The sequence below is a fragment of the Peromyscus leucopus genome, chromosome 20 (assembly GCF_004664715.2).
Source record: "Peromyscus leucopus breed LL Stock chromosome 20, UCI_PerLeu_2.1, whole genome shotgun sequence".
Classification (NCBI taxonomy): Eukaryota; Metazoa; Chordata; class Mammalia; order Rodentia; family Cricetidae; genus Peromyscus; species Peromyscus leucopus.
The window spans coordinates 20,881,396-20,894,224 of NC_051080.1; the positions used below are offsets into that span (position 1 = coordinate 20,881,396).

Below are 12,829 nucleotides of genomic sequence, written 5' to 3' on the forward strand. Positions count from 1 at the left end.
GAGCAATGGGAAGGTTGGGTCTACTGCTGTCCTCTGTGTGGCCTGCCTGCTTCCTTCTGCACCTTCACCCCTGCACTGCACTGCCTCGGTAGCCAAGGCGACTGTGCCCGGTGCCTTGAGGGATTCAGTGGAGCTGAGGAGTGTCAGGAAATGCAAAGGGAGGCCTGGTTTGACCTTTCACACCTGAGACACAGTTGGGATGTGAGGCTAGCTGGGAGCAGACAGCCTACAGAACTCCTAGGGTGATAAAAGCTGAGATACAGAGACAGAGAGACACAGCGTGGCCTGTGCTGGGTGAGGGAGGCCCATGAGAAAGAAAAGCCTGGGCCAGGTGTCAGGGAACTCTATGGTATCAGCTGAGGCCAGGATCCCCCTCCCCAAGCCCCGTGGATCAGCACAAGGCCTAACTAGCTGGCACAGGAGCACCTGCTGGTGCTGCCCTGCACCTCTACTGCCTGTGAGGCTTAGAACATCCATGCAGCCAGCCTGACAAGTCCTTTGACGGTGGTACCCACAGACCAGCACTGTGGTGGCGAGCTTGGTGACTACACAGGCTATATCGAGTCCCCCAACTACCCTGGAGACTACCCAGCCAATGCCGAGTGTGTGTGGCACATCACGCCACCCCCCAAGCGCAGGATCCTCATCGTGGTCCCCGAGATCTTCCTACCTATCGAGGACGAATGTGGCGATGTCCTGGTCATGAGGAAGAGCGGTATGTTCTGGGTTTGGGGCTGGGACGATAAGAGCAGACAGCCCATGTGCCCATGCCCTTCTCCAGATTGGCAGAAGGGAGGACTCCGAAAGCAGGTAGCTCCAAGGTCCCCATGAGATAGGAGAGAAGCCCACTTGAGCCAGGCCTAAGAACTGGGCCGTGCAGAACTCTAGGGAAAGGTCATGAAGGCTTAGGGCTACCCTGAGATGGGCATCGGGACCTAGTCAATTCTGGTCTCAACCCTTGCACTAGCCAGTCCCTTCCAGCCAGCTGCAGTGCCCGGTGCCCACTTCATATCGCCACACCTCCAATGAGACCTGGGAATCTCCTCCTATTCCATAGGCTTCTGACCTCCCTCAGGGGCTTAGAGGAGCCAAGGACCATCCAGACACACATAGAGATGCCTGAGCTAGCCCTTCCTGAAGCCCGAGCTGCGCACCCTATCGGGTGAGGGAAGGATGGGAAGGGATCAACAGAACAGGCCTTTAGCAGGGGTGGAGAAAGTGCACGCCCAACAGGCCACTGCGGTGAGAAAGCCCGCAGGGACCTGGCTCTGTCCTCAGCATTCTGTCCAGAGGCTTTCCGGTGAGAAAGCCTGCAGGGACCTGGCTCTGTCCTCAGCATTCTGTCCAGAGGCTTTCCTGTGACGGGGTGGTGGGCACCTTTAGGAGTGAACTGCAAGTCAGAGTGTTAAAGAAGAAGGCCAGAGGCCCAAACAGGCCCCAAACGACACCACTGGTCTAGAGCTAGACCATCTGCAGAGAGAAAGACAGGTATGGGGGGGGGGGTGACTGCCATAGGTCCTATGTGGCTTTGTTGTCTGGGCATTTAGGACTTGTTGGCTGGCTGATAGACCAGGAAGCCCCAGTGTACACAGGAAGGACGGCAGCCAGAAGAGTGAGGGGCCCACCCCACTGACCAGAGCCCAGCCAGAACTCCCTTCTCCATCCATTCCCATCAGGAGCCACTGACCACCCACAGGCAACTCTCCCGTGACTATCAGGGAGGCAGCCCAGAGTTTACCCTTGTCACTCAGCCTCAAGGGAGAGGGCTTTCTAGACCTGAGCATCATCCGGTGGCCTTGGTCCATGCCGACTCATCTCCTACATCTGTTACTCTTTTGAATCTCCCGCCACAGTCTCCTGTCCCTGTCACAGAGGAGCCATGGGCCTGAAGGAGACAGAGGCTGTAATGGGGGATTCAAAAGAGGAACAGGAACGTGGCGGGAGGAAGGAAGCAGTGGGGAGACCTTATGGGTCGGGTGAGGAAACAGGCCTCAGAAAGGTTGAGGTGAGCGGGACCAGGTGAAGGGCAGGGTGGGACAGAGGAACGAAGGGGCTGCTGGGTGGTCTAGTGCCGGAGACGGATGAGGAGATGGGGGAGGTGAGTGGCCTGAGGCAGTGGGCTGTGTGGAGACCTAAGGAGGTCTGCATCCTCGCAGCCTCGCCCACGTCAGTCACCACCTATGAGACATGCCAGACCTACGAGCGGCCCATCGCCTTCACCTCCCGCTCCCGCAAACTCTGGATCCAGTTCAAATCCAACGAAGCCAACAGCGGCAGAGGGTTTCAAGTGCCCTACGTCACCTATGATGGTAAGGCACCACTGTCTTCTCACAGCCCACTCGGCGCCGGCCAAGGCCTGGCCTGGGGACTCAGGAATGAGTTGTACAGCCCTGCCTTAGCCAGGGCACAACCCCAGAGACAGAACTAAGGGCGAGGTGGAAACCCGAGGGGTGTGGGGTACAGGTGAGAGAGAGGGGGCCCCTGGTGCTGTCTGTGGGCTTCACGGAAGGTCCTGCCCCACCAGGGTTTGCAAGGTTAAATAGGGACAGCTAAGCCACCAGGAGGACAAAGCAGGTGGAGGGGACCCCAGAAGCAAAGGCCAAGAGACAGCGCTACATCCAGCCACCACCAGCTGGCCAAGGCGGGTCCAGGGAGCTGGGGAGGGCAGAGGAGGGAGGTGTAAGGTCTCAAGCCCCCCCACCTTCCCTCTCCCTGCTGGCCGGCTCCCAGAGGACTACCAGCAGCTAATCGAAGACATCGTGCGCGATGGGCGCTTGTACGCCTCGGAGAACCATCAGGAGATTTTGAAAGTAAGTTTTTTGTTTTTTGGGAGGGAATCCCTGTGGTTCTGGGAGAATGGATGGAACCATCCCCGCCCTTGCCCTGACTCCTGACCCTGGAGAAGGGATGGGAGGAGGGTGTTGGATCAAGGGCCCTGACATAGGTCATGGGTCTGGACTGTCTGCCACCCCACCCTCCTCATCCACGAGGTTTGAAACGAGCTGACTGCCAGGGAGATGGGGACCAAGACCTAGTGAAGTGCTCTGACTGAAGTCCTCGGTCTCACTCTCCCATCTGTGAAATGTGGGCGGTTCTACGATCAGTGTCTAAAATCAGTGGAGTCGACCCGCTGCCACTGGGCTTGGACCCCATCCTTCTCTTCCTGCCTACTGCCTTGAGAAGCAGGACACCATATCATAGAGGGCAAACGGTGACTGTCACACACACACACATGCATGCACGCACGCACGCACGCACGCACACATACGCATGCACGCACGCACAGCACACACACTAGCCCAAGGCCCAGAGGATCTGGCTCTCACTGCATGGAACCAGTCCTGGGGATCAGCTTGGGCTTGGTGGGCCCTGGCTCAGCCTCCTGATGGTAGTTCCCTCAGCCTTGGGGTTCGAGAACAGGAATGGGGCCACGTCCCCCTGGCCCACCTCACTCAGCTGTCACCATGCTTTCTGTTACACCACGTGGAGCTGGGTGCTGTGATGGTCTGACAGGCACACGGTTGACCAGCTGCCCTCAAGCTCCCGGATCCTCCAGGAGCTAGCTAGCATTTGCTGTAGGCAGAGACCAGATGCCCTGCCTGCCCTCTGTCTCACGGTGTCCCTCATGTCCTACAGGATAAGAAGCTGATCAAGGCCCTCTTTGACGTGTTGGCACACCCACAAAACTACTTCAAATACACAGCTCAGGAATCCAAGGAGATGTTCCCTCGGTCCTTTATCAAACTGCTCCGTTCCAAAGTGTCTCGATTCCTGCGGCCCTACAAATAGCCAGCCAGCTGTCCTGCTTAGGGATTAGTGGGAACCAAGGAGGAGGGGGTGTGCCTTCCCTCTACAGCAGGAGCTGAAAGGAGGCACCATGGGCCGCCAGGTGGCCTTGGGCAAAGCCATCCGGCCTCTACCAGTCCGTGGAAGGCCTAAACCCAGCCCAGACCCCTTGGGTGGGTCTGCCACTCCTGTGTGGAAACCCTGCTTCAGAAAGCCTTCACCAATCCTTTGCCTCTGTTTCCCAGGACACCTAGAACATTCTCTCCTGAACCACCTCAGTGGGCCTACCTGGGCAGGACAAGCTGTACCCACCATGTGGGGAACAGGACTGCTGTGCCCTTGGCCTGATGTGTTGGGAGAGAGGAGCGTGGCCACTACTGCAGGCTCCGGGAAGCCTAAGCCATTGTCACCCACAGAGGGCCAGGCCAGGACGGGTGTGTGGAGGCGCCATCTGGGGGGGCGTTGATAAGCTTACGCCAGTGCCTGTGGGACCGCCACACCCTGCCAACCCCTCCAGCCACAGGCACAGGACACCAAGCCAGGTCATGGGGCTCAAGGGACTCTGTGAGAGATGGAAAGGTCCTCCAGGAGAGGAATCCATGGACTTGTGCTTCGCCTTAATAGAACGTCTAATGAAGTTCTATATATATATATATAGATATAAATATTAAATATATATACTTCTCTGTGTGGGCGGGTACTTTTGAAGGGCTCTCTTCAGCAACTGTCCTCTTATTAACCACTGTTGCTATTTAATTACTGGCCTCCCCCCAGTGATTAAATTGCACCTCCAAGCACTTGCCACCTCTGTGTGGGGGAGGCCAAGTGCCCCTCCCCCGGCCTGGGGAGAACACAGGCATGCTTAAAGCATGCGGTTGAATGTGACTTCTAGGGGGTTGGACTAGCATTGACTTGGGGGGTGGGACGGGGGGACTTCACAAGCAACATCACTGCCCTCAACAGAACGCAGTGGAAAGCACCCCCCCCCCCCCCCCCCCGGGTACTGGCGCTCGCTGACTCTGCACTGTGCCTGCAGGTCACCAGAAACAAGGCCTTCCTCAGGGATTTGCAGGCTGTGCTCAGAGAGCAGCCCCAAGTCTCTACTGCTTCGGGAGGAGACAGCAAGGCCCACAGAGGGGAGGCCTCCATGGCGGAGGCTGTTCCGAGCCTCCCTGATGCTTCTCAGTCTCTTAAAGAGAGGAACCCCTGTGTGGCCAAGTTGCATGGCATCCCACAGGCTGGGGGGTCACCCCCTCACACAGAGCTCTTGCCTGTGCCTCGGACTGGTCTGTATTTGTCAAATTAACGGATGTTATAACTCGGAGGAACATGGGGGAAATCTCGAAACGAACTCCAAGGTTTCCTGGTCCCCGTCCCACCCTGATGACCTAAGGGAGCTGTTTCAGAAAACGTATGGGGCTCACCGAAGACTGAACAAGCGTGTGGGCAAGTAAGCCAGGCCTGGAGAGTCACAGCTTGATGACAAGGTACAACAAACTCATCTGAACTCCCTTGGAACTCAGGGACAAGTCACTGCCACCCCAACAGCCCACCAAGCAGAAGGGATCACCAGCGGCCACCACTCTCTTGTGGAGGGCGGCAGGTGGACTCTGCACTTGGCGGTAGGACCGGGTCGGGGCTGTTGCCTTTCACAACCCTGCAGCCCCGCTGTGCCAGGGAGACACTTCCTGTCTTCCTGTTGGACCACTGGTCATCCCCAGAGGGACCAACGTCCCCCAGCACCAACCCAGCAACACTCACCCTCTCCAGGAAAATGAAGCGAACAAGGACGGATGGAGACGCACACTAGGAGGGAATGATGGGAAACAGCTCAAGAAATTCGGGTGCCATCTGCAAACTGGAGAACCAGGGAAGCTGGCAGGATTCAAACCAGAGACACCAGAAACCGGTGTGGCCAGTCTGAAGGCCTGAGCCCAGAGCACTGTGTTGGTCGTCTGTCGCAGGTCCAGTGAATTTGCCCTCCCACCAATTTTACTCCCCACCCCCACCAGTCTACTGAAGGACGCCACCAACTTAGGTGAGGAAGGGGCTTTCCCCTGGCGCCTGATTCATCCGCTAATTGATCTTTTCCAGAATACCACTATCACTGCCCCGCCGCACCATAAGAAGCATTTGGGGGCTCGGCCCTGCCCAGGCAAGTTGACGTATCAAATTAACTAACCCACTGAAGGGCTTCAGGTTTAGTTTTTAATCTCCTCAAAAACCAGGAAACGTCGGAGTTCTCCGGTTTTCCTAAGTCCTGCCTACAACTCCTGAGGGGCTTTTGGCGGTTGCCACCCATGTGTCCATCAACACACCCAACACCCAACTATTTCCTCTCTCCAGAGTGCTCACCCCCACTGTGGCCACATCGTGTCCAGTGTCCCCTGGGGAGGAGCAGGTACGGTGCAGGCCCGGTCCCTCATTCTCATGCTCAAGCTCTTCCTTTTGTAGCTCTCATCCCTGCCCCCCCAAGTAGCCCCCAAAGTCCTAGCACCTGGCAAAGGCGGGGAGGCCTGTGTCTCCCAGTTTCTGTTGGGCTTGGTCTGCACCCGAGGCAACCTGACGACCTCTATGGAGGCGAGAGGAAAACCAAGCGGTCCCCTGGGTTCTGGGAGATGGTCACCATATGAGACCTGGAATTGGAGGCACCCCAACAGGACACCCAGAAAGCCTTCCTGACTTGTGTTCCTGGCACCTCTCAGCACTTAGCTTGGCAGGACCTACCTGAGGAAGGACAGCAACCTGGCCCGAGGGTCAGTGGTCAGCCCAGCCCTCCACTCGTGGTCGGCAACAGTGAGGCAGGTCCTCTGTCACTCAGAAAGGGCCTTTTAATTGTCCTGGTCATTTGTCCTGGGTCCAGAGCCTCGAGGCTGTGACTACACTACCCTTCTCACCCTGGCTCCTTCCCCAACTCTCAAGCAGCACAACCACGGAGTCCCTGTGGCCCCCAACACTTGTCACACTGGCTACTGGGGGTGACCACTGTCCCCAGCTCTGGCTCCCCCCGGTGCAGTCCATCCTCACTTTGAGTGGTCGCAGATACTCTGGGGCCCCAGCCCAAGATGGAGACCTTGACCACCTTTCCCCTCTTGACAGCTTTTAGTTTGGAACACGCAGATGAAATAGAAGCAAAATGCAAGCCCCAGATCCTGGCTCAAAAGCTCTACTAGGGAGCCTGCTCACCCACCTCTGCCTTCTACAAAAGGAGGCCCCGGCTGCTCAGGCTTGGGGTGGACCCTAAACTGACATGTAGAAGCTAAGTATCTTCCAAAGCTTCCTCTTATCCCACTCCCAGCTCTGGTGTGACTGGACCCCAGACAGCAAAACAAATAAGGGCCTAAAATGAGTTGAGCCATTCAGTGAACATTTACTGGGTACCTCCTGTGCGCCAGACTTCTAGAAAGACTGACTGGGGAACAACATGAACACAACAACCTACCCAGGACAGCAGCCTTGCCCCATGCCTGCTCATCTGCTATGGGACCTGGAGGACAGGAGGGCCAACGCTTTCTTCTTGCCCTGGGACTAGCCTAGAAAGTGGGACTGACCTGGCTGGCAAGCACTGTACAGCTTTGCTTCACCAAAGATGCACAGAGCGATAACTCAGCCCTTCTGCTCAAGCAGGCAGTGCCCAGCTGATGCCATTCGGACTGAGGCTGAAGGACTTGTGAGCGAAAATGTCTGTCAATCATGGAAGCAGGACAATTGGCACCTCTCCAGGGCATGACAGTCCTGGGTGGGCTTTGTCCTACTCAACCTGTCAGAACTTTTGTCAGAGGTACCATGTGGTGGTTGTGGGGGGGGGACCTCTTCAGGGCCCAGGTGATGTGCCACAGCTCGTGCTCTCTCCCCCAGCACCCTGTTTAGACAGCTCCCAACAGTGAGTCTTTTGCTGGCTGTGGCCTCCCCAGCCTGCACCCAACCATGCCAACGCAGAGGCCTGGTGGAAGTTCTGAATGTCTGCATTCCCACGACTCAACAGGGAGCAGCAAGGCACGGGAAATTCACAGTCCTTCAGTCTCAGGCCAGACACTAAGCTGAACCCCCTCTGCCCGGGGGCCCCAGCCCTGGGCACTTGACTCTGAGAGACCAAGTAAAGTGCCCTAAGTGAAGAGTGAGAAGCTAGAAGAGTAAGTGTTGATGCTGGTGACATCTTTCTTCTTGACGCACATTCGGAGAAAGGATGAACTTGGCCGCTCCTGGGTAGCAGTCAGGGTCCTCACCAGTCAGACATGAACTGTCACCACCACTACAATGCTTGCACTGACCCAGAGGCCCTCGGCCCTACACGAGATGTATGTCACACTGTGCATGTCAGCACGAACAGGGGAAGCAGCCGGGCTTTCAAACACATCGTCAGAAACCACAAGCTTTGCCAAGGTCAGAGCCATGTGCAGCCAGAAGCCATCCACACTGCTCTGGAGACCGATGCACTCCTGAGCCCCAGCCTTTGCCCCGGCCTCCAAACATGCGCAGTCTGTCCAGGCACTGGGTAGCAGTCCTAAGGCACACAGACCAATATCCATGTAACCGCATTTGCCTTCCAGCAGCCTCAGATAGTCAAAGCTTTTCTCTACCATGTTTCCCCCTATGCATGTAATTAAACACTTGTGGGAATCACCTTAATAATAAACAGGAAATGAGCCTAAGTGTTGTCCACTTCTCATTTTCTTTAGAGTTATGATTGGGGGTATGGGAAGGGAAAGGCCATTGGAATCCAGAAAAGAAAGCAAGAAACGAGGGCCTTGAACTTTAAAAGCTCCTGTCTTCAGACTCCGTGTTCCAAAAGCAAGACCTGGAAGAATAGATGTCTGGTCTTGTGATGGCAAAGATTTCTTAATTATTTTTTGTAAAGGTTTTATTTTACTTTTATTTGTGTGTGTGTGTGTGTGTGTGTGTGTGTGTGTGTGTGTGTGTGTAGTGTCAGAAGATGACTACAGTGTCTATAGATGCCAGAAGATGTCTGAGATCCTGGAGCTGGAGTTAGAGGTGATGTGGATGCTGGGAACTGAACTCAGGTCCTCTGCAAGAGTACTACATGCTCATAGCCACTGAGCTATCACTCCAACCTGAAAGTTCTCTCTCTCTCTCTCTCTCTCTCTCTCTCCCTCTCTCTCTCTCTCTCTACTTTATATTTTATATATGAGTGCTCTGCACATATACCTACATGCCAGAAGAGGGCATTAGAGCCTATTATAGATAGTTGTGAGCCACCATGTGGTTGATGAGAATTGAACTCAGGTCCTCTGGAAGAGCAGCCAGTGCCCTTAACCGCTGAGCCATCTCTCCAGCCCCCAAAAGGTTTCTTTTTTATGCTTTAATTTTTTTTTTTTTTGAGACAGGGTTTCTCTGTGTAGCCCTGACTGTCCTGGAACTCCCTCTGTAGACCAGGCTAGCTTGAACTTATAGAGATCCTCCTGCCTCTGCCTCCCAAGTGCTGAGATTAAAGGCGTGGGCCACCACTGCCTGGCTTATGCTTTGAATATTTTATACCTGTGTATAATGTATGTTGATCATATCCATGCCCCTCCCAGCTTCAAGTCCCCCTTTGCCCCCACCCAGCATATCTCCCTCTCAACTTCATGTCCGTATGTATGTATGTGTATGTATGTATGTATGTATGCATGCATGTATGTATGTATGTATGTATGTATCCCATTGAGTCCAATTGGTGCTACCCATATGTGCATAGGTATGGAACCATCATTTGGGACATGGGCAGCTCACAAGTGACTATAACTAAAGAAAAGCAGCTCTCGCCTCCCCAGCAGCCACCAACTGCCAGTAGCTCCTCAGCTAAGGGAAGGTAGAGCCTCTGGTTCCTCTCCCCGATCCATGTTGGAGTTGGAACTGGATTGATCTTGTGCGGGGAACCACAGCTGCTGTGAGCCTGTGTGTGGGACAGCCATGCCACGCCCAGAAGGCATCATTTCACAGCTCTCCTCCCCCCAACCCATCCTCTGGCTCTCCCATTCTTTCCACCACCACCCTCACTTCCTCGGGTGTTCCCTGAACCTTGGTGGTGGGGAGGTTCTAGAAATGTCCCATCTGAGCACTCAGCAGTCACTTGCCCTCAGCATTTGGACTGAGTCTGCTCACAGCTCTGAGTCTGCATCCACTGCTGCCCAGTGCAGAAAGCAGCTCTTGACTGTGGCTGAGAACAACACAAAGCTATGGAGATAAACACAAAGATCCAGAAGGCAGTTTGACAACGGGCAACACAGCAAGCCTTCTTTTAAAAAAAAGAGAAAAGGGCCTCGGAGACGGCTCAGTGGGTAAAGGGTCTGTCTGACAGGAATAAAGGCCGGAGTTCAGATCACCATCACCTACATAAATGCCCACCTTGAGTGAAGACCCGCCTGTAATCCCAATGCTCAGGAGGTGGATACACAGGGATCCCTGGAGCTAGCTGGCTGACCAATCAGCAAGCACTGGGTCAAAGTGCATATGCACCCATACACACATGGACATGCACACACCATACACATAACACATGCCAAAAAGAAAGAAAGAAAACAGGAAAACAAAAGTCCCTAACATAACTTTTTCAAATCTCAAAAGCAAACAATATTAATTCAATGAAACACACAATCCTGTCTGATAAGAGGATTTTTTTTTTTTACCCAGATAGTGTTCCTCTGTGTAGCACTGGCTTCCTCTCTCTGTTGACCAGGCTGGCCTCCAATGCAGAGATCTGCCTGCCTCTGCCTCCCGAGTGCTGGGATTAAAGACGTGTGCCACCACTTCCCAGCTGGATTTTTTTTTTTTTAATTTAAGTGCATGAAAATGTTGAACATCCTACACAGTATAATTATTACTTTATCTGGGTATAGAAAGTAAACAGCAGCAGGATTGGTACTGAGACCAGCCCTGGGTTCTCCTGCCTGCAGACTGCTGTCTCTCTGGATGAGGTATGGGTGGAATCCCTGTGCACTGGGCCCTGTGATGCCTGAGCAGCTCACTTCCTATGTGACCCCTCAGGGGCACTCCCAGCACACAAGCCTCCTTCAGGGCCTGAAGCCACGTTTCTGATGTTCATGATGCAAGAGCCTTTATTTACCCCCACCCCAGGTAGTTGTACGTTGATGAAATACACGTTTGGTGGTTCAATAAGGAGGTGACTTTCGAGCTGAGCCTGAAGAGTGATAAGAAGGACCCAGCAGTGGCAGACAAGGGCCTGTGTAGAGAGCCGCAGGATGAATGTCTGCAGCCAAAGCCCAGTGGGGAGCCGGGTGGAGGAGGAGGAGGAAGAGGCGGCGGCAGTGCACGCCTTTAATCCCAGCACTCGGGAGGCAGAGGCAGGGGGATCTTTGTGAGTTCGAGGCCAGCCTGGTCTACAGAGCAAGATCCAGGAAAGGTGCAAAGCTGCACAGAGAAACCCTGTCTCAAAAAATAAATAAATAAAAAAAATCTGGGGTGAGGGACAGAGAGGCAAGGAGTCTGGAGAGGGCATAGGGCAAGGGCTTACAGAGTGGTGGAGGATGTGTGGGGCCACGAGGGGCCTCCTCTTCAAGAAGAGTGAGCGAGGGGCAGTCAGACTCAACCTCAGCAGGGCGAGACTGCTTTACTGGAACAGTGAAGGGTCCCAGCTTCTGAGAGATGAAGGTTGAGCATGTGAGGCTGAAGTAAAGCCGCTGAAATGACTGCTCCGTGGGTAGGTTTGTACTGTAGATGTGAGAGACCAGCCAGAGGCATCTGGAAGAGTCCAGAGTAGCCATGGCTACCTCTGGGAAAGGAGAGCAGAGAAGGGAGTAGACTGGCATCTCTCTCAGGAGCAGAGGTTAAAAAAAAAATGGGGTGGGGATGGACCCTGCCATTTTAAAGAGGGGAGTAGCTGGGGGGCAAGCTGTAAGCTGGAACAGCCTGGGAACTGGCACAGTGGAGAAATGAGAAGGGTCAGGCGGCTAGCACGGAGCTGTTGATATTTATAAGGGGTACATGTTACTAGGGACCAGAGGAGCCTTGGAGGTTAGCTTGGGCTTTGATATATTATAACCACAGATACGTGGCAATGGAGAGCCAAAGGCAAGGGAAGATAATGGAAGCGGCCCCTTTGGGCAGGCAGGAACCTGCTTCCTGAGGAATGCCACCAGCAGTCCTTTTCTAGTTAGGTCCCTTTTGGGGTTTGGGACCTAACAGTGCATTTAAAGGGGCTAGGGACATGTGTGTGTGTGTGTGTGTGTGTGTGTGTGTGTGTGTGTGTAGCTACCAGGAAGCTACAGCTATTTTTGTCATTTGACGGGGAGCAAGGTAGGTTGTTTTTGATAGCTGGGCATATTGTTTCTGCAGGCGGAGTAGAAGGGTCAGGCTAGAGCAATTCTTTAAGGCTAGGGGCTAGAGCCTAAAATAGCATGACTCAATTCCTCATGACCTGAGGCTATTACCCAACATCCTTCACGTGAGTTCCCAACACTGGCCCAAAGCAGCAGGGTCAAGAATCCATTGTCTGCAATTGTAACTGAGAACCAGACTAAATGAGGTTTTGCTTGGACCTTACGTGACATACTTAGGTTCTAATTTTGTTCTCACCTTTACTTTTCCATTTTGGCCAACAATAGATAAACTTTTATTATATATATAATACTTCATAATAGCCGCATAATAAACCCAGCAATTGATTATGAGTCAGTTAAACACAAATCACATTCACAACGTAATGAATTAAGAGCATATTGCTAAATAAGCTTCCTGTCTGTGGCAGATCCTAGGCACACATTATTGTTGCTTAGAGTTTTTTTTTTTTTTTTATTTTACAATACTATTCAGTTCTACATAACAGCCACAGATTCCTTGTTCTCCACCTTCCCCCCCCTCCCCCCCCCACTCCCCATTCCCACCTCCTCCAGGGCCCCCTCAAGACTGAGATCGACCTGTAGACTCAGTCAGCAGTCCAGTCCTTCCTGCCAGACTGAGCCAAGTGTCCCTGCATAAGCTCCAGGTTTCAAACAGCCAACTCAGGCAGCGAGCCCAGGACCTGGTACCACTGCCTAGATGCCTCCCAAACAGATCAAGCAATCAACTATCTCACCTATTCAGAGGC

General features: G+C 53.8%; 1 protein-coding gene across 1 annotated transcript in view; it reads left to right on the forward strand.

The window, feature by feature from the left end:
- Scube1 (signal peptide, CUB domain and EGF like domain containing 1) overlaps positions 1-8,438 on the forward strand; it is a 124,896-nt gene extending 116,458 nt beyond the window's left edge. The window contains 4 exon segments of the mRNA XM_028856745.2: positions 518-715; positions 2,157-2,309; positions 2,731-2,810; positions 3,637-8,438. Of these exon segments, the coding sequence (XP_028712578.1) occupies positions 518-715; positions 2,157-2,309; positions 2,731-2,810; positions 3,637-3,789 (584 nt within the window). The 3' untranslated portion in view covers positions 3,790-8,438.
- Positions 8,439-12,829: the final 4,391 nt, after the last annotated feature.